Source organism: Chlorocebus sabaeus, chromosome 22 (genome assembly GCF_047675955.1).
Source record: "Chlorocebus sabaeus isolate Y175 chromosome 22, mChlSab1.0.hap1, whole genome shotgun sequence".
Lineage (NCBI taxonomy): Eukaryota > Metazoa > Chordata > Mammalia > Primates > Cercopithecidae > Chlorocebus > Chlorocebus sabaeus.
In genome coordinates, this window is record NC_132925.1 from 92,442,426 (window position 1) to 92,464,849 (window position 22,424).

The 22,424-nt window shown below is 55.3% G+C and overlaps 2 protein-coding genes across 7 annotated transcripts in view; one reads left to right on the top strand and one right to left on the bottom strand.

Annotated features, from left to right (window-relative positions):
• The window catches only part of SCAP (SREBF chaperone), a 70,381-nt gene extending 66,179 nt beyond the window's left edge, over window positions 1-4,202 (top strand). For 2 of the 3 annotated variants that reach the window (XM_007984051.3, XM_073010260.1), the window contains exons 16-23: window positions 33-148; window positions 399-921; window positions 1,018-1,103; window positions 2,742-2,824; window positions 2,929-3,095; window positions 3,270-3,350; window positions 3,531-3,737; window positions 3,818-4,202. In XM_007984051.3, coding sequence (XP_007982242.2) covers window positions 33-148; window positions 399-921; window positions 1,018-1,103; window positions 2,742-2,824; window positions 2,929-3,095; window positions 3,270-3,350; window positions 3,531-3,737; window positions 3,818-4,063 — 1,509 coding nt within the window. In that variant the 3' untranslated portion in view covers window positions 4,064-4,202. The remainder of the gene's footprint in view (window positions 1-32; window positions 149-398; window positions 922-1,017; window positions 1,104-2,741; window positions 2,825-2,928; window positions 3,096-3,269; window positions 3,351-3,530; window positions 3,738-3,817) is intronic. The other variant, XM_007984052.3, reaches the window with a different exon arrangement.
• Window positions 4,203-4,469: 267 nt separating this feature from the next.
• Window positions 4,470-22,424, bottom strand: part of PTPN23 (protein tyrosine phosphatase non-receptor type 23) — a 32,632-nt gene continuing 14,677 nt past the window's right edge. For 2 of the 4 annotated variants that reach the window (XM_007984047.3, XM_038004009.2), the window contains exons 2-25: window positions 21,316-21,390; window positions 13,133-13,260; window positions 12,831-12,907; window positions 12,110-12,159; window positions 11,862-11,993; window positions 11,498-11,578; window positions 11,291-11,422; window positions 11,158-11,205; window positions 10,731-10,787; window positions 10,578-10,636; window positions 10,324-10,403; window positions 10,097-10,211; window positions 9,953-10,018; window positions 9,405-9,550; window positions 8,790-9,101; window positions 8,560-8,714; window positions 8,315-8,466; window positions 8,049-8,228; window positions 6,209-7,955; window positions 5,929-6,113; window positions 5,699-5,803; window positions 5,479-5,617; window positions 5,273-5,386; window positions 4,470-5,194 (exon numbers count right to left, since the gene is read on the bottom strand). In XM_007984047.3, coding sequence (XP_007982238.1) covers window positions 4,715-5,194; window positions 5,273-5,386; window positions 5,479-5,617; window positions 5,699-5,803; window positions 5,929-6,113; window positions 6,209-7,955; window positions 8,049-8,228; window positions 8,315-8,466; window positions 8,560-8,714; window positions 8,790-9,101; window positions 9,405-9,550; window positions 9,953-10,018; window positions 10,097-10,211; window positions 10,324-10,403; window positions 10,578-10,636; window positions 10,731-10,787; window positions 11,158-11,205; window positions 11,291-11,422; window positions 11,498-11,578; window positions 11,862-11,993; window positions 12,110-12,159; window positions 12,831-12,907; window positions 13,133-13,260; window positions 21,316-21,390 — 4,815 coding nt within the window. In that variant the 3' untranslated portion in view covers window positions 4,470-4,714. Of the gene's footprint in view, window positions 5,195-5,272; window positions 5,387-5,478; window positions 5,618-5,698; window positions 5,804-5,928; window positions 6,114-6,208; window positions 7,956-8,048; window positions 8,229-8,314; window positions 8,467-8,559; window positions 8,715-8,789; window positions 9,102-9,404; window positions 9,551-9,952; window positions 10,019-10,096; window positions 10,212-10,323; window positions 10,404-10,577; window positions 10,637-10,730; window positions 10,788-11,157; window positions 11,206-11,290; window positions 11,423-11,497; window positions 11,579-11,861; window positions 11,994-12,109; window positions 12,160-12,830; window positions 12,908-13,132; window positions 13,261-14,047; window positions 14,158-21,315; window positions 21,391-22,424 lie in introns of those variants that run through there. The other 2 variants (XM_073010259.1, XM_007984049.3) reach the window with 2 other exon arrangements.

The window sequence follows — 22,424 nt, forward strand, 5'->3', positions numbered from 1 at the left end:
GCCTGGCCCACACCAACACCGGGCTCCCGCAGGACATCGAGTGCCTGGCCAGCGACGGCATGCTGCTGGTGAGCTGTTGCCTGGCAGGACACGTCTGTGTGTGGGACGCACAGACCGGGGATTGCCTCACGCGTATCCCGCGCCCAGGGTAGGTGCGGCTGCCCTCTCCTCTGTGCCCCCCCACCCCCCTCACCCCACGACCTACCCCGTGCAGCCATGTATCTCTCCTCCTTTCTCCCTCTGATGTATCCCCCAACCCCTCCAGGCTCCCTCCCACCCCCACACCGCACCCGCTCCGCTTGTCCCCTCTAACGGCCCCTCACTTCCCCCTCACCCTTTCCCCCTCCCCCACACCCCCTCTCCTACATCCCCTCTCACTCCACCATCCTGGCCCCCAGCAGGCAGCGCCGGGACAGTGGCGTGGGCAGCGGGCTTGAGGCTCAGGAGAGCTGGGAACGACTTTCAGATGGTGGGAAGGCTGGCCCAGAGGAGCCTGGGGACAGCCCTCCCCTGAGACACCGCCCCCGGGACCCTCCACCGCCTTCCCTCTTCGGGGACCAGCCTGACCTCACCTGCTTAATTGACACCAACTTTTCGGCGCAGCCACAGCCCTCACAGCCCACTCAGCCCGAGCCCCGGCACCGGGCAGTCTGTGGCCGTGCTCGGGACTCCCTAGGCTATGACTTCAGCCGCCTGGTGCAGCGCGTGTACCAGGAGGAGGGGCTGGCGGCCGTCTGCACACCAGCCCTGCGCCCACCCTCGCCTGGGCCAGTGCTGCCCCAGGCCCCTGAGGACGAGGGTGGCTCCCCTGAGAAAGGTTCCCCTTCCCTTGCCTGGGCCCCCAGTGCGGAGGGTTCCATCTGGAGCTTGGAGCTGCAGGGCCACCTCATCGTGGTGGGGCGGAGCAGCGGCCGGCTGGAGGTGGGCAGAGGGGCTAAAGGTGGGCAGAGCGGCTGTCCACCCCGGGGATTGTGGGCCTTTCTGGTGGGCAGGTGCTCACAGCCTCTGGACTTACAGGTGTGGGATGCCATTGAAGGGGTGCTGTGCTGCAGCAGCGAGGAGGTCTCCTCAGGCATTACCGCTCTGGTCTTCTTGGACAAAAGGTGAGTGTGGCCTGCCTCAGCCCCAGATGTCCCCAGCCTTTGTTGGCTAGGCCATACTCTCTTGAGTCTTGAGTTCTGGTTCCCATCGACTGCTGCACTGTATGTTTCGACTGACCTTCTTGATGACCAGCCCCACACGTGTGAGCAGAGGGCAGTCCACTTGGATGGGAAGGTAACAATTAAAAGCGTTAAGGGTGTGACGTGCTTGGAATTGGGCCTGGCACACGGTGACCTCCCAGGGCCTTAAGCAGTGACAGTGGGGAGTGATACACTCCTGTCCTTTCTCACCCTTCTCAATGAAGCCAGTTTCTCTGATTAGCTTGTCAGTATTGAACCTTTGGGGTATCTTGGTTGCATTTTTAGTTACAGAAACAAAGTGTGCTTGCAGAACCCTCTTCTCCTTGGCTGCTGGCAGCTGTTCTCTGCTCTCCCTGGTCCTGTCGTGCTTGCCCTCCTCAGCAAGCTTGCTGGCTGTGGGCGTCCCCAGGGCTCAGTCTGCATGCACACTCCTTGGGGAGTCTCAGTCACCTGGGTTCTGGCCCCACCTCCGAGCTGGTGAACCTGGGTCTCCACCCAATGGCCAGGTGCCTTCTGCCGAACGCCTTCGCCTGCCTGTCTCACACTGGCTCCTCCTCCAAGGCTCCTTGACTCTTGGTGGCAGCACCATCTGACCTAGAGCTAGAGTCTTTCTTTTTCCTTGGGGAGGGGGGCGTCCGTTGCCCTTAGTGCTGTGGATTTCTGCCAGTGGCTGCTGCCGTCATTCCTGTCAGTACAGGTTCTGCATGGGCCTTGGCTGACATCCTCTCCAGCCTGGCCAATTTCACCAGGTCCCTCTGTGCTTCTTGGAAATTCTGCTTTGCTGCTTGTTTTAGCTTTAAGGAAAGCCCTGAGGTCTCAGCCCTGACCCTCAGGGTTCCTGGTGACTGTGGTCTCTCTTTGTCCACCCACTTCCAATCATTACAACTGTGGCTTCCCCAGGTCTGGTGTGGCCCTTCAAATTCATGGGCAGAGGTTGTAGGCATGCATTGCCTTTCGCTATAGTAAGATTTTGAACCCCACCTGCTTCGAGGCTTTGGGGTTATTGGGCAAATATACCCATCCCTGCCTGTCAGACTGTACCTAGGAATTTTGGAGAGAAAAAAAAAATCCTTGTTTCTTTGTGGAAAAAGGAATTGGTGTGGGCTGTGATTGGGTTGAAGCTGCTTTTATGTGATGGAGAATGCAGGCTTCCGCAATGCCCAACATAGCCCACTCTGCATCCTGTTTCCCCTCAGCAGCCTTCCCTTCAGCTCCAGGCTACATGGAGCCCTCCGCTTGTTTTTAATTTACAAACTTACGTGACATTCACCAGGTACCACCTTACACGTTAGCTCACTTGATTCTCATGACCATCCGGTGAGGTGGGTACTCTTATCCCTATTTTGCAGACAAACTGAGGCACAAGGAGGTTAATATTTGGAACTGCCCTCTGGCTCCAGCATCTGTTCTGGCACCATGCGCTTTCCTCTTGGCCATGTCCCTCCTGTCCCTTCTTGAACTGGCCCTTTATCTCTCTTGTGCCCACATGCTCAGCCCCAGGATTGGGGCTCTCCTGGGGCTCTAAGGGAGAGGCCCCTGGCAGCTGTTCTTCTCTTCCAGGATTGTGGCTGCGCGGCTCAACGGTTCCCTTGATTTCTTCTCCTTGGAGACCCACACTTCCCTCAGCCCCCTGCAGTTTAGAGGTCAGAGGGCCTGGGGCGGGCAGGTGTTCACACTTGGTGGGATGTGCAGGGGCCGTCTGCCCATTGCCTTCTCAGAGATCCTTCACTTGGCCTTTTGTCCTCAGGGACCCCAGGGCGGGGCAGTTCCCCTGCCTCTCCAGTGTACAGCAGCAGCGACACAGTGGCCTGTCGCCTGACCCACACAGTGCCCTGTGCACACCAAAAACCCATCACAGCCCTGAAAGCCGCTGCCGGGCGCTTGGTGACTGGGAGTCAAGACCACACGCTGAGAGTGAGTATTGTCTCATCTCTTGGGTGCTGGAGTGGCCTGGCGCAGGGTGGGAGCCTGATGCATTCGTCAGGGAGAGGCTGGAGGAGTCCTGGTGAAGGACAGAGGGCATTTCCCGGCCAAAGTATAACTTGGAAAATCCCAGAGACCAGAACCTGAGGTCCATCCCTGTCACAGGTATTCCGTCTGGAGGACTCGTGCTGCCTCTTCACCCTTCAGGGCCACTCAGGGGCCATCACGACTGTGTACATTGACCAGGTGAGGGGCCTGCAGGGGGGTACGGGGGTACAGAGCCTGTGGCCCATGTTTGCTGACTGCTGGGAGCTGGGCCCCTTCCAGGAAGCAGAGTCAGGGCCCCACCCACCAGGGCACAGGAACACCATTTTTGACAGAGGTACTCCACCACAGTGACCCCGCTCCCCTGGCCTGTTTCCCCAGACCATGGTGCTGGCCAGTGGAGGGCAAGATGGGGCCATCTGCCTGTGGGATGTACTGACTGGCAGCCGGGTCAGCCACGTGTTTGCTCACCGTGGGGATGTCACCTCCCTCACCTGTACCACCTCCTGTGTCATCAGCAGTGGCCTGGATGACCTCATCAGCATCTGGGACCGCAGCACAGGCATCAAGTTCTACTCCATTCAGCAGGTAGAGGGGGTGGGGATCATAGGATTCTTGGGACTTTAGGGAAGGACTCAGGACTGAGCTTGTCATGTCCTTGCCTCCAGGATCTGGGCTGTGGTGCAAGCTTGGGTGTCATCTCAGACAACCTGCTGGTGACTGGCGGCCAAGGCTGTGTCTCCTTTTGGGACCTAAACTACGGGGACCTGTTACAGACAGTCTACCTGGGGAAGAACAGTGAGGCCCAGCCTGCCCGCCAGATCCTGGTGCTGGACAACGCTGCCATTGTCTGCAACTTTGGCAGTGAGCTCAGCCTGGTGTATGTGCCCTCCGTGCTGGAGAAGCTGGACTGAGCATGGGGCCTCCCTGCCCAGGCAGGGGTCTGGGGTGCTGTGTGGGGGCCAATGCACTGAACCTGGACTTGGGGGAAAGAGCAGAGTATCTTCCAGCCGCTGCTTCCTGACTGTAATATTAAACTTTTTAAAAAAACCACATCTGTCAGGCACTTTAGGAGCTACTTGTCTCTCTTGGAATTGTTTGTGCACACACACTGCCTGGACCCTCCTCAGAGCTGCTGAGGAAACATACAGCATGGCATGGGTAGCAAAGCGGGGAGGATGAGCAAGCCAGAACTGCAGGACCCTTAAAGAACTGTCCTGGTAGTATAAGTTTGGTACCATCCTGTTATCCACGAAAGGTGCTAAGTTCCTGCCAGTGCTATTGGAGCTGAGGCAGCAATGGGCAGACTCAGACATGGGCCACAGAACAGGGTGGTTTATTATTTCAATAGCAAAGAGCTGAAAAATGTCAGGTCTCATAAAGGAGCAGAACCTGACCCAGAGCCTGCAGTACATCTCCACCCCACAGGGGTGCGGACTGGGCCAGGCAGGCCAAAGGCAGCAGAAATGGGAGTAAGAGACTGTGCCCACTGAGAAGCTCTGCTGGGTGTGGGCAGGTGGGCATGAGAGATGATGTAGTGTAAGGACCAGGTAGGCGAAACCTGTTCAGGTCTTGTTGAGTGTCCAGAGTGGATCCAGAAGGCTGAGGGGGTCGTCAGAGGGCTGGGTAGCCCGTAGCCCTTGCCCGTTATGGGCCTGCAGAAAGTTCTGCTTGCTCATCCGCTGCTTGCCCCGCAGGGAGCTGTCCAGGGAGAAGGCCTCTGGGGTCAAGGAGGCCAGCAGCTCCAGGGAGGAGGAGGGGGGCCCCGAGCTGGGGGCTTCAGGCACTGGCGGCTCCTCCTTAGGCTGGGGAGCCTCAGGCAGCGGGGAGGAAAGTGGGGGCGGGGAGGAAGATGGGATTGGGGTAGACTCTGGGAGGCTGGCTGGCGGGAGGCCTGGGGGCTCTGCAGGGCCTGGCAAGCTGGCAACTGGGGACTCCAATCCCCCAGGAGGCCGGATGCTGAGCTTGGCAATGGTGGCCTGGATGGAGCTGATGGGCACATCCCCACCGAGGACCAGGTCCTGGGAGTCCTGAGGAAGGTGGTTCTGAGAAGACAGAGTGGGTGAGGAGAGGGAGTCCCAAGGTTGTGGCTGTCCCAGCAGCTTCCAGGGAACCTTCCTCACCTTCTGGGTGATGCTTGCACTGGCCAAGGGTTTGCACGGAGGGGGCACACCATGGCGCTGCAGGACCTGCTCCACGTGTCTCACCACTGCCTCATAGCAGAACCTGAGGTGCAGCTGCACAGGTGCATTTGGCCAGGTCAGCCAGGCAGGGGCCCGTCACCCGGAGACAGAAAGCCCATCCCAGCCCCACCTGCCCAGATCCTCACCTTCTCCTGCAGCATGTGCTTCCTCTGCTGCCGCATGCGTCGCACCAGTTGAGGCAGCTCAGGGATTCCATTCCCAGCCTCCACCTCCTGCACAGCTGCATAGAGCAGCGCAAAGGCTCCCGTGCGGCCCACACCAGAGCTGTGCCAAGAAGGGGGTATGAGGCTGGGGAATGAGGCCAGGCCAAGAGCCCGCATAGAGACTGTCAGGCCCGCCCTCTACCTGCAGTGCACAACGATGGGCGTGTGCAGTGGCCGCTGATGCAGGTAATGTGCGTGCACCTCCTGGATGAAGTGCAGCAAGTTGCTGGGGCTGTCGGGCAGGCCTCTGTGGGACAGGATGGGGTGGGGAAGAGCCTATGAGCCAGACCTGATCTGAAGCTCTCATCCCTCCCAGCACCAAGGAATGAACAGCACCCCAGACCCCCAGCCACCCCAGAGCAGTGGACGCACAACTCAGGCCAAGTGGGGAAGTGGAGGTGCACGAGAGAGCGCTTGAGGCTCTGGTCTCGGAACTGCAGGCTCAGCACACGTTCCACATGCGTTTCAGTACTGCGGACGCTGCTCAATGCCAGGCTCAGGGCACCGTGCACCATGGGCTGGCCCCTCTCGGTGGGGAAGTAGCGTGCCACTTTTTGCTGAGGGACAGACAAACCAAGACAGGGCTGGTTTTCCAGGATCCCCTGCCCTGCCACCCCACACTGCCCTCGTGGGCACCCAGCCGCTCTCTCACCTTCTCCATCTCAGCCTCAGAAACCAGCATGACAATGACTGACACTTTCTGCTCATGGACCATGAGCCAGAAGTCAGCAGCTGTGCCGGGCAGTGGGGCCTGGGTGGCCACTAGCGGCGGGCAGTATGGGGAGAGCCCCTCCACACAGCTGGCATTGATGTAGTCATCCTTGCCTGAGCGCAGTACCACACGGTTACTGTCGTACGGCATGACATCCTGGTGCCGGTTCTTCAGTGAGTAGCAGCGGGCGATGGCGATGGAACGGCCTCGGGCATCATGTTCCTGCGCATCTTGCAGTTCCCGCCAGACAGTGTCCAGAGCCCCCACATCCCCCAGCTGGCCCCGAAAGGCCTCCAGCTCCTGCTGCAACTGCCGCAGCCTCTCAGGATGCTCATACGGGTCCCGCTCAATCAGCCGCAGGGCCTGTGGCCGACGGCCCTCAGCTGCGTCCACCTTGGTGGGCTGCAGCAGGGGCTGCCCACCCCCAGGAGGCTGAGTGCTGCCATGCTGGCTCTCCGGGCTGGAGGAGAGCAGGTCTGCAGCTGCAGCGCCTCGGCGCAGGCAAGGGGGTGGTTCTGCTGCTGGGGGCCGAGGGGGCACAGAACCGGGCCCTGGAGATGGAGCAGGTGAAGGCACCAGGTGGGGACTGGGGGTGGGCTGGCCAGCAGGCAAGGGCCCTCGGATGGTAAGAGGGGCTGCCTGGGGGCCCACGGGTCTGGTAGAAGGGGCAGGACCATATGCCAGGGAGGGATGGGGAGGCTGAGGGGGCCCAGGGCTGGGGAAAGGCAGAGCCCCTGAGTGGGCTGGCAGAGGGTCTTGAGCAGGACCTGGGTAGAGCTGGGTGTGCAGGGGGGTTGGCGGCTGCCCCAGAACCCCAGGCTGAGGGGCATAGGGGTAGGGGGACTGTGGGGGTAGGAGTCCTGGGGCCTGGGGTGGGAAGAGGTGTGGATGCTGGAGTGGAAGGGGCTGCTGTGGGGGTTGAGGCCCAAATGCTCGTGAAGGATGGGGCTGGGGCTGGGGCCCAATCCTCGGGGCTGGAAAACCTGCAGGGATCCCAGGAGAGAAGTGGTGCTGGGCTGGGACGGGTTGCTTGGTCCCTACGGGGTAGGTGTAAGGTGTGGGCAGTGACTGTGGTGGGGGCACCGGGAAGCGGGGCTGGGGAGGAGCAGTCGTGGGGTTTGGCCGTGGGGCTGTGTGGCTGGGGATGGGCGCCTGGATGCTATCTACTGTGGTGGTGGCTGGCCGAACCACCATGGTCAGCTCGGGGCCTGAGAATTGAGGAGGTGGGGCGGAGGGCACACCTGCAACTGGTGGGGCCGGCCCTACCCCCACATAAGGACTGCTCACCACACCATGCTGGGGGGAGGATCGGGGCACAAGGCCCAGCTCCGGTGTGTAGGCAGGGGCTGGGTAGAGGGCAGGCCCAGGTGCTACAGGCATTGCAGCGGGCCCTGGGGCCCTGGGCTGTATCAGCTGGGTGGGGCCTGAGTAGGTACCAGGGGGCAAGGGGCCTGAGAGATAGTGGGGTCCTGGGCCTGTGGAGCTGGGGAAGGGGCTGGGAGGAAAGTGGAGCGGGGTGGCAGTTCCCAGGAAGGTGTCGGGCAGTCGTGGGCCAGCCACCATGTCAGGGGGAAGGCTGCGCAGCTCCTCGGGGGGGTCTCCTGCTTCCATCGCCTCACTCTCCTCCCTGCGGGGTAGCAGTGGCTTTGGGGCTGTGGGCCGTGGCGGCGGCTTCTTCTTCAGCTCCCTGTGGGACAGGCAGGGAAAAAGTGGGGCCAGGTTCCCATCACCCCAGGCTGTCTGGACCCAAGCCGCACCACAGCCCCAGGGCCACACGAACCTGTCCAAGAGCTGCTGGCGGGCAGCCTCGCGGGCCTGGCAGGTGGACTGCGTGCGCTCCAGCAGAGCAGCCACCTTGCTCTCCAGGTCTGCGTAGAAGTCCCTGCCCTCCTGTGACTTCTTCATCAGGTCCTCATAGGCTTCATACGAGGCCACCAGGGTCTGCAGCGTGGAGTTCCACCTGGTGGGCAGAAGGGCCAGCTCCAGGTGAACCACGGGGGTGGGCTCCAGGTGGCTCCAGACAAAAGCAGAGGACTGGGCACTGACTTTTGGTCCAGGTCGCTGAGTACCCGCCGCACGGCTGCATACTGCACGTTGGCCTCTGTCAGTGCGCGGAGGACACGGTCCTGGGCGGCCAGGTTCTGCTCCAGGTATACCTTCAGCTGGTCGTACTTTTTCAGCTGCTCCTCGAACAGCTTCTGAGGGAGGGGTGGGGGCCGGGGATGGACACTCAGGGCCTCGACTCCTAAGGGTGGGGCCCAGAGTCCCTCCACCCTGCTCACTCAGCCTACCTTCATCTCTGAGTGGTCTGTGGTGACCAGTGAGGCAGTGATGTCATCTTTCTGGATAAGCTCACGCAGCTGCTGCTCCAGGGACACACGCTGGTCCCGCATCTCCTGCACCTTGGCCAGGATGCGCTTTAGGTTCTGCAGCACGGCCTTGTCCTCTGTGGGCAACAGTGGTCAGTGAGGCCAGAGAAACCCCCAGCTCAAGTCTCCCAATGGGGTCGGGTGGGGCTCACCTGGGGTGAGGGCCGGTGTGGGCAGGGCAGCCCGGACCTGGTCAAGTGGCCCACTGAGCAGGCGCAGGTTGCCGACGTGCAGGTTCATGGCACGGTGCAGCTCACTGTTGGTAAAGGAGGCCTTCTCGTGGACTTCCATGTACTTGGCCCATTCTCGCCTCACCTCTGCCAGCTCAGCCTTGGAGGGGACGGAGGTGGCCCCCGTCTGGCCCACCGCCTCCTGAAACTTCTGCTCTAGCAGCTCATCCTCCTCCAGCAGGTCTCTGATGTCCTTCAGGGAAGCCTCCACATCCGTGAACACACCTGACAGCACTGGGGGTGTGGATTGTAGAGGCAGCCCCTGAAGCAGGCTGACTGGGCACCCATGGGCCCCTCCCCAAAGAGACAGAACCGCCCCCTCAGGTCGGGGCTTGAGGTGTGCTGAGCAGGGTGCATGAGGTATGCGTACACTGAGCAGGGTGCAAGAGGTATGCTGATCCAGAGGAGTGGGCATGGATACCCAAGCCAGGGCCTAGAGGGGTGCAGCCTCCATCCTCGGTGACCAGAGACATGGAGGAGGCCACAGCAGATGACCTCCACACTCCCCTCCACCTGCTTGCTCTGCCCCTTACTCACCTTGCATGGACTGGACAAGGTTCCTGACAGTGTCGGGCCGGACGCTGAGGGCCGCACACTTCTCCATGAGCTGGGGTGGGATGTGGCTGTAGGCATCAAGGTTGTCCACGGTCTCGGGATCCAACTGCATTGAATCCATGAATTGGCTGTAGGGGGGTAACAGGGCCAGGTGGGTGCTGGGTGCTGATCCAACTCTGACCATGTCAAAGGAGCCACAAAGGCAAGCCCCACCACTGAATCTGAGGTCTCAGCAGAGAGCAAATTGTGACCTCGGACCCCTACTACCAGGTCTGGCCTGGTCTCACAGAACATGCCCAGGGCACTGCTGGAAACAGTGGGACAGAAGGCACCTCCTCCTCCCAAGACATGACTCCTGCCTTACACACCAGCCCCACCACCCTGGGCGGGAAGGCAGCGTTGGGAAACCTGTTTGGAACGGACATTTCATTCCTTTCCCAGCATAGGCAGCCCTGGGGTTCCCAGAGCCCCGGGAAGTGCCGCCTGCCTCTGCCTCCGCCTCCGCCTCCCGGCCCAAGTCCCACACTCACTCCAGGACCTCATTCTTGTCCTCAATCTTGGCCATCATCTCCCGGAGCAGCTTGGCCTTCTCCTCACTGCAGAAGCAACACAGCATTTGCTGGAGACCCACATCTCAAGACACCCAGCCTCACTCTGTTCCACCCTCCACCCACCTGTAGAGTGACGAGGCCTCATGGGCAGCCATGGGTACCAGTTTGGCGAAGATGTCAGGGCCTGTAACAGCTGGGTCTGTGGGGTTCACTGGCAAGGGCTTCACCAAGGGGGCTCCTGGCGAGGTGGGAATTGGGGAGATCAGGCCCATGCAGAGTCCTTGAGGCAGCCTCCTGTGTCCTGTCTCCACCCCACCGTCACCTCTGCCCCCACCTCTCAGCTCCCCGACCTTTTACAGGCTGAAGGGTGTCTAATGCTGGGACAGCCTCATGGTAGATGAAGTCGTTGTCCTTCTTGGCAGAATTGAACCTGGGGGTCAGGAGCAGGGGGAGTGGGCAGTGACGGAGTGTCAGTGGAGATCCAGAACCTACTTCCCATGTGGGACATTGCTCTTTGGCACTGAAGGCTTCCTCCCAAAGATGCCAGCAGAGGTACAGCATCCTTCACAAAAAGAGGGAACCAGGGCCACCCCCACAGACTCACTTTCCCCCAATGACATCCATAGTGAAACGAAGCGCGTCTTGCACTGTGTCAGGCTGGCCCTGTGGGGTTAGGGACAGGGGTGGGGTCTTAGCACCAACCAAGGCTGGCACCAACCAAGGGTCTGAGGGGCAGCCAGGCCTTCCTCAGCTTTACCTTGGCCAACTTGATGGCTTCATTGAGCTTGTCCAGGGCGCTCTGGAAGTACGCAACCTGTGGAGAGTGGCAGGAAAGCCTGCTCTGTCCTCCTCTGCTTGGACCCCTACTCCTCCTGCCTCCCACCCGGCCCTGCCTTTCCATCAGGTGACCCATCAGATGACAAGCAGCTCAGGAGGCAGCCAGGAGCAGCGCCACGCCCTGCCCCAGCCACCCGCTCTGTGGGGAGCCTGTCCCACCTCCTCAGACTCCAAGGGACGAGGGCTGCACAGATGGGACAACACTTAAGACACCAGGCCTGCAGCAGGTAGTGGCCAGGGTGAGACAGAGAAGGCCACCCCCTGGTGTGTAAGGAGTGGGAGCACACCAGCATCTCACTGAAGGCTGCTATCGGTCCCCAGTCCCCTCCTTGCTGCAGCTCACTCACCCGCTCCCCGAACTTCTGCTGCTCCTCGGCCTGCTTTCCCATGTGCAGCTGGGAAAGAAGAAGAGGCGCCATGACTTGCTTCCTGAGCTGTGGCCACTCAGCCCCGCCCCACCCTGGGGCCCCAGGCCCTCACATGAGCCACGGCTGCGAAGTAGTAGATCTTCATCTGCACAAGCTTCTTCCAGTCCTTCTGGATCCGGCCCAGCAGTGAGGCAGTGTCGGGGTTCTCCAAGGCCCGGCATGCTTCCTTGTAGTAATCTACCACCTGGGTACAGGGTGGGGCTCAGTGAGTGGGGGGGTCAACAGTAAAACGAAGGCCTCCCATCAGCCCCGTCCCTACCTGTGCACTGATGCGGGCCACCAGAAAGCTCTTCCTGTTGTCCAACATCGACTTCTCCAGGAGGCACTCCTGAGCCTGGCCCTGGGGAGACACATGAGGTGTCCCTCACTCACCCAAGGCCTCAACCTTCCCCTTCCCCTTCCCCAGGGGCAGACTGAGGGATCCCTCTTCACTGCCCTCTCCCCCAGCTGACCCCACGCCAAGCAGCACCACTGTGCTCCTAGATTCAACAACGCCAAGGCCCCCTGCTTGTCCCTCACTGCCATCAGCACATGGCCTGGTCCAGGATCCAGGCCCAACTGCCCCCTCCCCAGCCATCCCCTTCCCTGGATTCAACTCCACTCCAACCAGGGCACCTCCTCACCAGCATGAGGTTGACGTTGAGAGTAAGGATCTGGCGGCTCATGTCGACGCTGTAGGCTTGAGGGAAGTGCTCCCGCAGGTAGGCGAAGGCGCCGGCTGCGCACTGGAAGTGGGTACAGGAGACCTTCATGCCCTGGGAGGGAGTGGGAGGATGGCCTGTGTCCACTCCATGGGTCAGGATTCATCCATAACTGGCAGGCTGCCCCTCCCTGGTATGTCCACATGTTCCACTACTGCCCCTCTCCTCACCTCCTCAGAAACCCGCTTGTCCATGGCCCCCAGCATGGAGTGCAGTGCTCCTGGGGAGGGAGGGGACACAGTGTTAGGGGGCCTGGGGCTGCTCACACCCATGTAAAGGTGAGGCAGAAGGGGCACCGTTGTCATCCACAGTCAGGAAAACAGGGCTCTGAGAACCAGGGCAATGAGTCCAAGGACACCCAAGCTGGAGGGAACATCGAAACTCAGAAATCCTGCCCAGTCTGCAGTCTCCTGCTCTGCATTTGGCAGAGGATGGAAGGGCTCCTGTCCAAGGGGTCCAATCTTGAAGCTTCAGGGATGTTTGCACAGAACTCTGGGGCTCCCCAAGCTTCTCCATTGAGCCAGGCTAAGGCTGACTAGCAGGGCAAGCTGAGGCCAGCCTTGCTCTTCTCCTTCCTGAAGCAGCCCAAAACCACAGTGGGGAGGGGCTGTCCAGTCAAAGAAGAAAGGCCATCTCTCCCAGCCAGAGCACACAGTGGCAACTCTGTGTGGCAACCAGACCAGTAGAACCTCGCCCCAGCAGAGGCTCCCCATGGGCCCAGCCCAGAAAACAGCAGAGGAGCTGGCAGGGCTGTAGGGAAGTCAGTGGAGGGGTGGGAATCCTGGAGTTCTCCCTTTATCAGCCCACTGCCTTCGTGGCCATCTGAAGAGCTGAAACCTAGGCTGGCAGGACTGGGGAGTAGGGCCATGGGGAAGGGATCAGGCAGCTCACCAAGGTTGTAGAGAATACAGGCCTGCTCGTACTTGATGTCCTCATGGGCCACAGACTTGCCTGAGAAGATCTCTGTCCTGCAGACATGGCACCCCAGTTATCTCGAGGGCAGGAACTGGCCAGAGCCCTGAGATTAGGTAAGGGGACTAACTACTCCTGTGTGGGGTTGTGGGGAGGCCTAGGGGACCATACGAGGCCATTCCCCATCCTATGCAGCAAGGAGAAGGGGGAAGGGAGGGGAGGAGCACCCCCACCACCCAGACTCCCCCCCGGGATCCTCCAGCCCTTCCTGGGGCTCTCACCAGGTGACAGGGACAGCGGCCTCCTGGCCCGAGCCCATGGGGACCCGACTCTGCAGGTAATGAAGCTGGCCGAGGTACTTGCGGAGGACACTACAGCCCTCAAAGTCTCGTGGGACACGGACAGCATTCTGGGGGGGCAGGATGGGAGAAGCAGGCCTGTTGTCATATGGGGCAGTGGACAGGCAGGCCAGCTAACCCACAAATGCCAGGAAAACGCATCAGAGCTGGCCGACTGCACATGCCAAGGGATCCCAAAAAGTCCATGGCTACACCTATAGTCGTTCAACAAACCATTCCACAAGCCAGGGCTGGCAGCTGGCCGACTGAATCCATCCCACGTAGTTTTTTTTTTTTTTTTTAAGGAAAAAAAAAACGGAGTCTCACTCTGTCACCCAGCCTAGAATACAATGCTCCCCTGGGTTCAAGCAATACTCCTGTCTCAGCCTCCCTATTAGCTGAGACTACAGGCATACGCCACCATGCCTGGCTAATTTTTGTGTATTTAGTAGAGACAGGGTTTCCCCATTTTGGCCAGGCTGGTCTCGAACCTTGTGATCCACCCACCTCAACCTCCCAAAGTGCCAGGATTACAGGTGTGAGCCACTGTGCCCAGCCCATCTCAAATATCTGAAAAGCAATTTGCAACATGTTTTAAGTTTTTTACTGTACTTAACTTTTGGCCCACAGTTTTTTGTTTTTAATAGAGACGGGGTTTTGCCATGTTGCCCAGGCTGTTCTCAAACTCTTGGGCTCAAGTGATCCTCCCACCTCCACCTCCCAAAGTACTGGGATTAAAGGCGTGAGCTGCCACTCAGCGTGATCCACAGTTCTGTATCTCACAGTTTACAGTAACAGACATCCAGGAAAGTAAATGCTTGGATATGAATGCAAGGATATTTATCACAGCATTATTACCAGGGTCAAAAACTGGACTCCAGATCAGGTGCAGTGGCTCACACATGTGGTCCCAGCATTTTGGGAGGCCAAGGTGGGAGGATCGCTTGAGGCCAGGAGTTAGATACCAGTCTGGGCAATGTAGCAAGACCCTGTCTCAACAAAAAAGAATTTTAAAAATTATCTAGGTGTGATGATGCCTTCAGTCCCAGCTCCTTGGGAGGCTGACAGGAAAAGATCGGTTGAGCGGGAGGTTAAGGCTGCAGTGAGCTACAGTTGTGCCACCGTTTTCCAGCCTGGGTGATGAAGCAAGACTCTGTCTCTCAAAAAAAACAAAAAGGCAAAACTGGATACCCGCCAAAATTCCCATTAAAGAGGACTGTTTTAAATTAATTATGTCAAGGTGCCTCACAAGAGAATATTCTGCAGCCATGAAAACTAAAGACAAGAGTCTCTAGTTATTCATATGTTAAGAGGCCTATGGCATGCTATTGGGCAAAAAAAAAAAAAAAAAAAGATTGTAACAAATGGAATCATACAAATACTGATATCCATATCCAAATAGGTACATAGGCCAGGCAAGGTGGCTCGCGCCTGTAATCCTAGCACTTTGGGAGGCCAAGACAGACGGATCACCTGAGGTCAGGAGTTCAACACCAGCCTGGCCAACATGGTGAAATCCCATCTCTACTAAAAATACAAAAATTAGCCGGGCATGGTGGTGCATGCCTGTAATCCCAGCTACTCGGGAGGCTGAGGCAGGAGAATTGCTTGAATCCGGGAGGCGGAGGTTGCAGTGAGCTGAGATCATGCCATTGCACTCCAGGCTGGGCAACAAGAGCAAAACTCTGTCTCAAAAGAAAAAACAAACAAAAAACCACAAATAGGTACATAAACAAAAAGAAGATTCAGAAGATTATATACCATAATGTTAACCGTGATTATCTCGGGATGACAGGATTTAAGTAATTTATCTTATTCTATATAAATAGATACATATGGCTGAGCGAGGTGGCTCATGCCTATAATCCCAACACTTTGGGAGGCCTAGGCGGGTGGATCTCTTGAGCCCAGGAGTTCGAGACCAGCCTGGGCAACGTGGTGAAACCCTGTATCTACTAAAAACACAAAAATTAGCCAGGCATGGTGGTGCACACCTGTAATTTCAGCTACTCAGGAGGCTTAGGCAGGAGAATCACTGGAATCTGGTGGGCAGAGGTTGCAGTGAGCTGAGATCGCAACACTGCACTCCAGCCTGGGTGACAGAGTGAGACTCGGTCTCAAAAAATAATAATTATAAATAAATAAATGGATATACATCTGACAGAGACATGTATTTAATTCTTCATATTGTTTATGTATTCTTTATATTAAACATTTTCAATATTTATGATAAACAACAGACCTATTCTTATTTTGGGGGGAAAACAACAAAAAAACAAATGAACCCTCTGCTTAAACAAACAGAAAAGCAAACAGTACACCCTCCAAGGAGCAGGTGCACAGTCAGGGGGATGGCTTGACACCTGTCTGCCCTCAGCCCCCTGCAGAGGACCAGAGCCCCTCACTAGGACTTAGCCAGAAGAAATCCTCCAGGACACTCCACTCTGGGAGCTCAGCTCTGAGCTGCCAGCAGGGATGCTCTCAGAAGGGGTACATACACCCTGGGGACAGCAGAACAGAAGAGTCAAGCATCAGTTGTACTCTACACCACTTCCCAGCAGGATCCTGGGAGACTCTGAAACTCAGTCTCTTCTTTAAACAGGGATGATAATCTCCCTGGTGGTGAGGCCTCTAGAATGCCCAGTGCAAGGATAAGGCATGTCACAGCCACAGCTTACAGCATTAGGGCAGTGCTTCTCAAATCTAGTCATTCTTATCATACCCCTCCATCATGACCTCTGCCATATCCAAATACCACTTGTACTTAACATTTTTCTTTAAACAACCCATTTTTAAAATCAAGAGCCACATCCTAAGCAATAACAGCTCTAAAATAACAGGTGTGATGCACTAGCCACACAGTTTTTTTCAATACTCACTAAAGTAGCACATATAAAAATATTTAAAAATCTTGGCTGGGCATGGTGGCTCATGCCTGTAATCCCGGCACTTTGGGAGGCCAAGGTGGGAGGATCGCTTGAGCCCAGGATTTTGAGACCAGCCTGGGGAACATGGCGAGACTCCACCTCTACAAAAAATACAAAAATTGGCAAGGTGCAGTGATGCACACCTGTAGTCCCAGCTACTTAGGACTACAGGCTTGGAAAGGGGGAGAAGTGATTGAGCCTGGGAGGTGGAGGCTACAGTGAGCCATGATCATGCCACTGCACTTCAGCCTGGGCAACAGAGTGAGACCCTATCTCAAAAAATAAAATAAAAGGTGGGCATGGTGGCTCACACCTGTAATCCCAGCACTTTAGGAGGCCGAGGTGGGCAGATCACAAGGTCAGGTGGTCTCGATCTGAGACCATCCTGACAAACAAGGTGAAACCCTGTCTCTACTAAAATTATAAAAATAAGGCAGGTATGGTGGCGGGCACCTGTAGTCCCAGCTACTCGGGAGGCTGAGGCAGGAGAATGGCGTGAACCCGGGAGGCAGAGCTTGCAGTGAGCCAAGATCGCGCCACTGCACTCCAGCCTGGATGACAGAGTGAGACTCCATCTCAAAAAATAATAACAAAATAAAAAAAAAAATAAGACGGGCACATTGGCTCACACCTGTAATCCCAGCACTTTGGGAGGCCAAGGTGGGCAGATAACCTGAGGTCGGGAGTTTGAGACCAGTCTGGTCAATATGGAGAAACCCAGTCTCTATTAAAAATACAAAATTAGCTGGGCATGGTGGTGGCTACTCGGGAGGCTGAGGCAGAAGAATCACTTGAACCCTGGAGGCAGAGGTTGTGGTGAGCTGAGGTTTTGCCATTGCACTCCACTCTGGGCAACAGGAGCAAAACTTGGTCTCAAAAATAAATAAATAATAAAATAAAATTTGTCTTGTACTTCCTAAAACCATCTTTGGGAAATAATGGAAGCAGTCTCCCCTCCAGATCCAAGAGATCACCTGTACCCTTTAATCCACCCAAGAATGCAGCCCCCTGTGGTTGTAGCCTGGTCTGTCAGACTCTCAGGCACAGAGGAGTCTGAGAGACAGCTTGATGCTGTGACACCCCCACAGCATCCCCTGCACCTGTCAGTTTTATTCCCTGTAATCACAGAGCCAAGAATGTACTCCAGAGTTTCAAAAGGGAAGTCTTCTTAGAAACAACTATTCAAACCCTGGTTTTACAGATGAGGGAAAGAGCATTGCCTAAAGCTCCCAATAACTTTTTCACTGAAAGATTATTATCAGTGTCCTATGTAAGAAAATTTGTTCTGGGGTTTCACAAGTTTAAGGAACAGTCATCAAGACTAGGCATGGTGGCTCACGCCTGTAATCCCAGCATTTTCTGAGGCTGAGGCAGAGGATTGCTTGATTACAACAATTAGCCATGCCTGGTGGTGCATACTTGTAGTCCCAGGTACTCAGGAGGCTGAGGTAGGAGGATCGCTTGAATCCAGGCGGCAGAGGTTGCAATGAGCTGAGATAGACTGCATTCCAGCCTGAGCGACAGAGTGAGACTCTGTCTTTAAAAACAAAAACAAAAACAGTGATCTAGTCCAACTCGCACATTGCTGGGATAAATTAAACCAAGTCCCAGGAAGGGGAAGCGGCTACCCCAGATGGCCTTGTGTGAGCTTTTTTTGTGCTGGAAAAGCACAGGTCTGAAAGCTGCTGGCTCACAGCTCTCTCAGGGGCTGCTCTACCCAGCCCGTTGCTCTGTGCAGGTTGCCTGCCTTATGCTTTGGAGGATATGTCTCAGAGGACGCTTTGGAGATCGGTGGTAATGCTCCTTCTAGGGGGTGTTGCGTCCTTGTGTATAGTGTATGCCTGTGTGTGCAAAATGATGGTTGTCCTAGGGGCTAAGATTATCTCACTGGTTTTCAAACTTTGTTCAAATAAACCCTTTTAAAAGATTCAATTTATGAGGAGGGTTCTGAGAAGACAGCATAAGAAGCATCAGAAATCTGTCTCCCCACCAAGACAAGCTGCACTGGCAGAATCTGACTTAACTCTGGAGTCTATTGAAGGCTTGCAACTTCTAGGGGAAGGCTTTGACAGTGCAGTTCATTGCCATTAATTTTGGTCAATTTCAGCCCCTACCATAGTAGCAGTCACCCATCCCCCACCCCCAGCACCTGGGAGGTAGCTGTGCACCAGTTCCAGGAGCAGCTTGTGGGAGCCAGCATGGACAAAAAGGGCTCTGTACTCCAAATACAGGAGATCTTGCTGATTGCTGCTTCTGATCACAGAGGTACAGAGAGAGAGGCAGCTCCTCCACTATTGCACCTCCCTCCATGGCTGTAAGCTTCTCCACCCCTAGCTGAAGTCCAAGGGATCTAAAGGCCTGGCATCTTTTCCCTTCTTCATTTTTGTCTTTTTCCTCCTTTGGGAGGCAGACATTGAAGAGTAAGATGTTCAAAAGCAACCACATATATAGGGGAAATGAGAAAGTCACTGCGCATGTGCAGGGAATGGTACAGGCTCAGAAAAGACCTGTGAAGACCTTAAGTTTACAAGGCCGGGTGCCGCGGCTCACGCCTTTAATCCCAACACTTTGGGAGGCTGGGGCCAGAAGATCACTTTAGCCCAGGAGTTTGAGACCAGCCTGGGCAACAGAGGGGAACCCCACCTCTACAAAAAATTTAAAAAGTAGCTGGATGCGGTGGTGTGCACCTGTAGTCCCAGCTACCTGGGGGCTGAGGTGGGAGGGTGGCTTGAACTGGGGAGATGGAAGCTGCAGTGAGCCATGATTGTGCCACTGCACTCCAGCCTGGACGACAAAACGAAACCGTGTCTCAGGAAAAAAAAAAAAAACAACTTTCAGTTTACATTTCAGGCTGATTCTTGGCACAGGGGTAGCCTACAACAATCAAAAACACAAAAAACTAGCAAATTCCGGGGAAGGGGGAGAATCTGATATCCAAAGATATGACATCATTCGATTCTTTTTTAATTTCCTTCAAGAATTTTTTCTTTGCATTCCTAACTTGGTGATCTGGTGCAAGAGGCCTAGCTTTTGGCCTATCTCAGCTTTTTCACATGCCTTCCTCACTAAGTGTAATAATTTCTAGCTTTTCTTTTTTGAGACAGAATCTTGCTCTGTCGCCCAGGCTGGAGTGCAGTGGTGCAATCTTGGCTCACAGCAACCTCTGCCTCCCGGGTTCAAGCAATTCTCCTGCCTCAGCCTCCCTAGTAGCTGGGATTACAGGCATGTGCTGCTACCATGCCCAACTAATTTTTGTATTTTTCGTAGAGAGGGGTTTCGCCATGTTGGCCAGGTTAATCTCAAACTCCTAACTTCAAGTGATCCACCTGCCTCAGGTGCAGTGGCTCAAGCCTGAGCCACTGCACCTGGCCTTGTACTAACTTTGAATAACTGACAGAGAAAATATCTTCACCCAGGCCGGGCGCGGTGGCTCATGCCTTTGTAATCCCAGCACTTTGGGAAGCCGAGGTGGGTGGACTACCTGAGGTCAACAGGTCGAGACCAGTCTGGCCAACAAGTTGAAACCCTGTCTCTATTAAAAATACAAAAAATTAGCTGGGCACGGTGGCGGGCACCTATAGTCCCAGCTACTCAGGAGGCTGAGGCAGAAGAATCGTTTGAACCTGGGAGGTGGAGGTTGCAGTGAGCTGAGATCGTGCCACTGCACTCCAGCCTGGGTGGCAGAGTGAGATTAGGTCTCAAAAAAAGAAAAAAAGAAAATATCTTCACCCACTAGACTAAATGAAAATATATCCAAAAATTTACTGATGGGTAGTATACTGAAAATAGTTGCTAATACTGCTGGGTTATTGCAAGGATTGGTATGTGGTCCATGACAGATAAGAAAACACTAACAGCTACTGATTTCTATGGCATGTATCTACATCACTGGTACTCAAGCTCAGCCATGCCAGTGCAGACTCTCAGACTTCTAACAAAAACATAAGGGAAAACATGTTGTTATCCAATAATACATAAAATAATCAGGGAAAAATACAGCATACGTCATTTTATTGCACTTAGCAGGTGCTGTGTTTTTTACAGACTGAAGGTTTGTGACAACTCTGCATCACACAGGCCTGTCGGCACCATTTTTCCAGCAGCATGCACTCATTTCATGACTCTGTGTCATATTTTAGTAATTCTCACAATATTTCAAACTGTTTTTTACTGTATATCTGTTACGGTGATCTGTGATGGGTGATCTTTGATGTTACTATTGTAATTGTTTTTGGTGCCGTGAACTGCACCCATAGAAGACGGCAGACTTATAAATGTCCCGTGTGTTATTGCTGCTTCACGGGCTGGCCTTTTCCTGTCTCTCTCCCTCTCCTCAGGCCTCCCTATTCCTTGAGATACAATAATATGGAAATTAGGCCAATTAATAACCTTACAATGGTCTCTTAAGTGTTTAAGTGAAAGGAAGAGTCACTCATCTTTCACTTTTTTTGTTTTGTTTTGTTTTCTAAACAGTCAGGATCTCACTCTGTCAGTCAGGCTGGAGTACAGTGGTATGAACATGGTTGGCTCACTGCAGTACCAACCTCCTGGGCTCAAGTGATCTTCCCTCTTCCCTCCTCAGCCTCCTGCGTAGCTGGGGACACAGGTGTGCACCATCATGCCTGGCTAATTTTTTTTTTTTTTTTTTTCCTGTAGAGACAGGATCTCACTATGTTGAATTTGGTCTCAAACTCCTGGGCCTGAACTCCAGGAGGAACCGATCCTGCTGCCTTGGCCTCCCAAAGTGCTGGCATCATAGGCGTGAGTCACCACATCCAGCTGTCTTTCACTTTACATCAAAAGCTAGAAATGGGCTGGGCAGTTTCTTTTCTTGTTGTTTTTGAGATGGAGTCTCGCTCTGTCACCCAGGCTGGAGGGCAGTGGCACGATCTCGGCTCACTACAACCTCCACCTCCTGGGTTCAAGCAATTATCCTGCTTCAGCCTCCCAAGTAGCTGGAACTACAGGCACATGACACCACATCCGCCTAATTTTTGTATTTTTAGTAGAGATGGGGTTTCACCATGTTGGTCAGGCTGGTCTCAAACTCCTGACCTCAAATGATCTGCCCACCTCAGCCTCCCAAAGTGCTGGGATTACAGGCGTTGAGCCACCGCACCCGGCCTAGGTGGTTTCTTTATCTCCCTATCAAACCAATCCTGTCTACCCATGCATAAAAAAACAATATTCTCCTCCTACCTGTCTGAGCAACTCCAGCTTCTTCAGTTCTTCATTGTAGGCTTCTGGGTTCTCTCCATAATTCTTCAGGACAAACTAGAGAAAGAGAAGAACATAAGCCAGTGGCAGAGAAAACCCGTGCCTCGCCCTCTGAGTCCTGGGCAAGCACCAACCAGGGCTCAGGATTAACTGCAGATCTACAACCATAAGCGTGTCTCCTGGACCACCAGGAACTCGACTTTATGAATAGGCAGCACCAAAATGCTGACCATGAGAGCCTTGACCCTGCACCAGCACTCTGGCAAGTCCTCCTAATGCTGCAGCCTCTCTACAAAGTCCAGGAGTCTGCCAGCTCAGGAAGCCAAGGAACTCAGCTGACTGAAATGGGGTCCTAGTAAGGATTCCAGAAAGGGTCACAAACTCAAGCCTCCCTAGAAGATTGGGCCCTGCTGTTTTGGGGTCACAACTATAACCTTAAGCTCATAGCAAGTGCAGGCAAGAGGCACCAAACAAGAGTGGGAACAGAAAGCCTCTCTCACCAACCCATCCTCCTGGCCTGGGAAAGGATAGCATAGAAATACGTGATCTGCAGTGTCCTCATCTGTGAGGAAAGACCTGCGGCTGTGAGGAGAATGGCCCAGGTGGGAGAAGGTGAGGAAGGAGAGGTCACTACCCACATCAGAGAGAGCACTAGAGTGCCTGTCCACAGTGGCACTCACCACCTCCAGAGCAGACTGTCTTGGACAATGAACATACACACCCGCCTGGAGGCACAGGCTCAGCCCAAAGGGCCCCCTGTTCAACTCAGATCACCAGACTAAGGCAACTGCAACTGCCCCTGTTGCAGTACTTGCTGCTGGTGTCTTGGCTAGCAATCTGGGGGGGCCAGATCCACTCACGCCACAAACACTAAGAGCACTGATACCCACCTCACAGGGCTCCTTAAGGCCATGACCAAGGTTTGCAAGGTGGAGAGAGAGATGGCTGGGAAAGGCTGAGATGAGGCAGCCTGCTCTGTCTGGGAGCACACTCACTCACACCATGTGTGTGGCCACCCATCTTTCCTGGGGTCCCTTCCCAGGATCCAGGAACCATGGCTAAGGAATCAGCCACATGGGAACCAGGAAGCC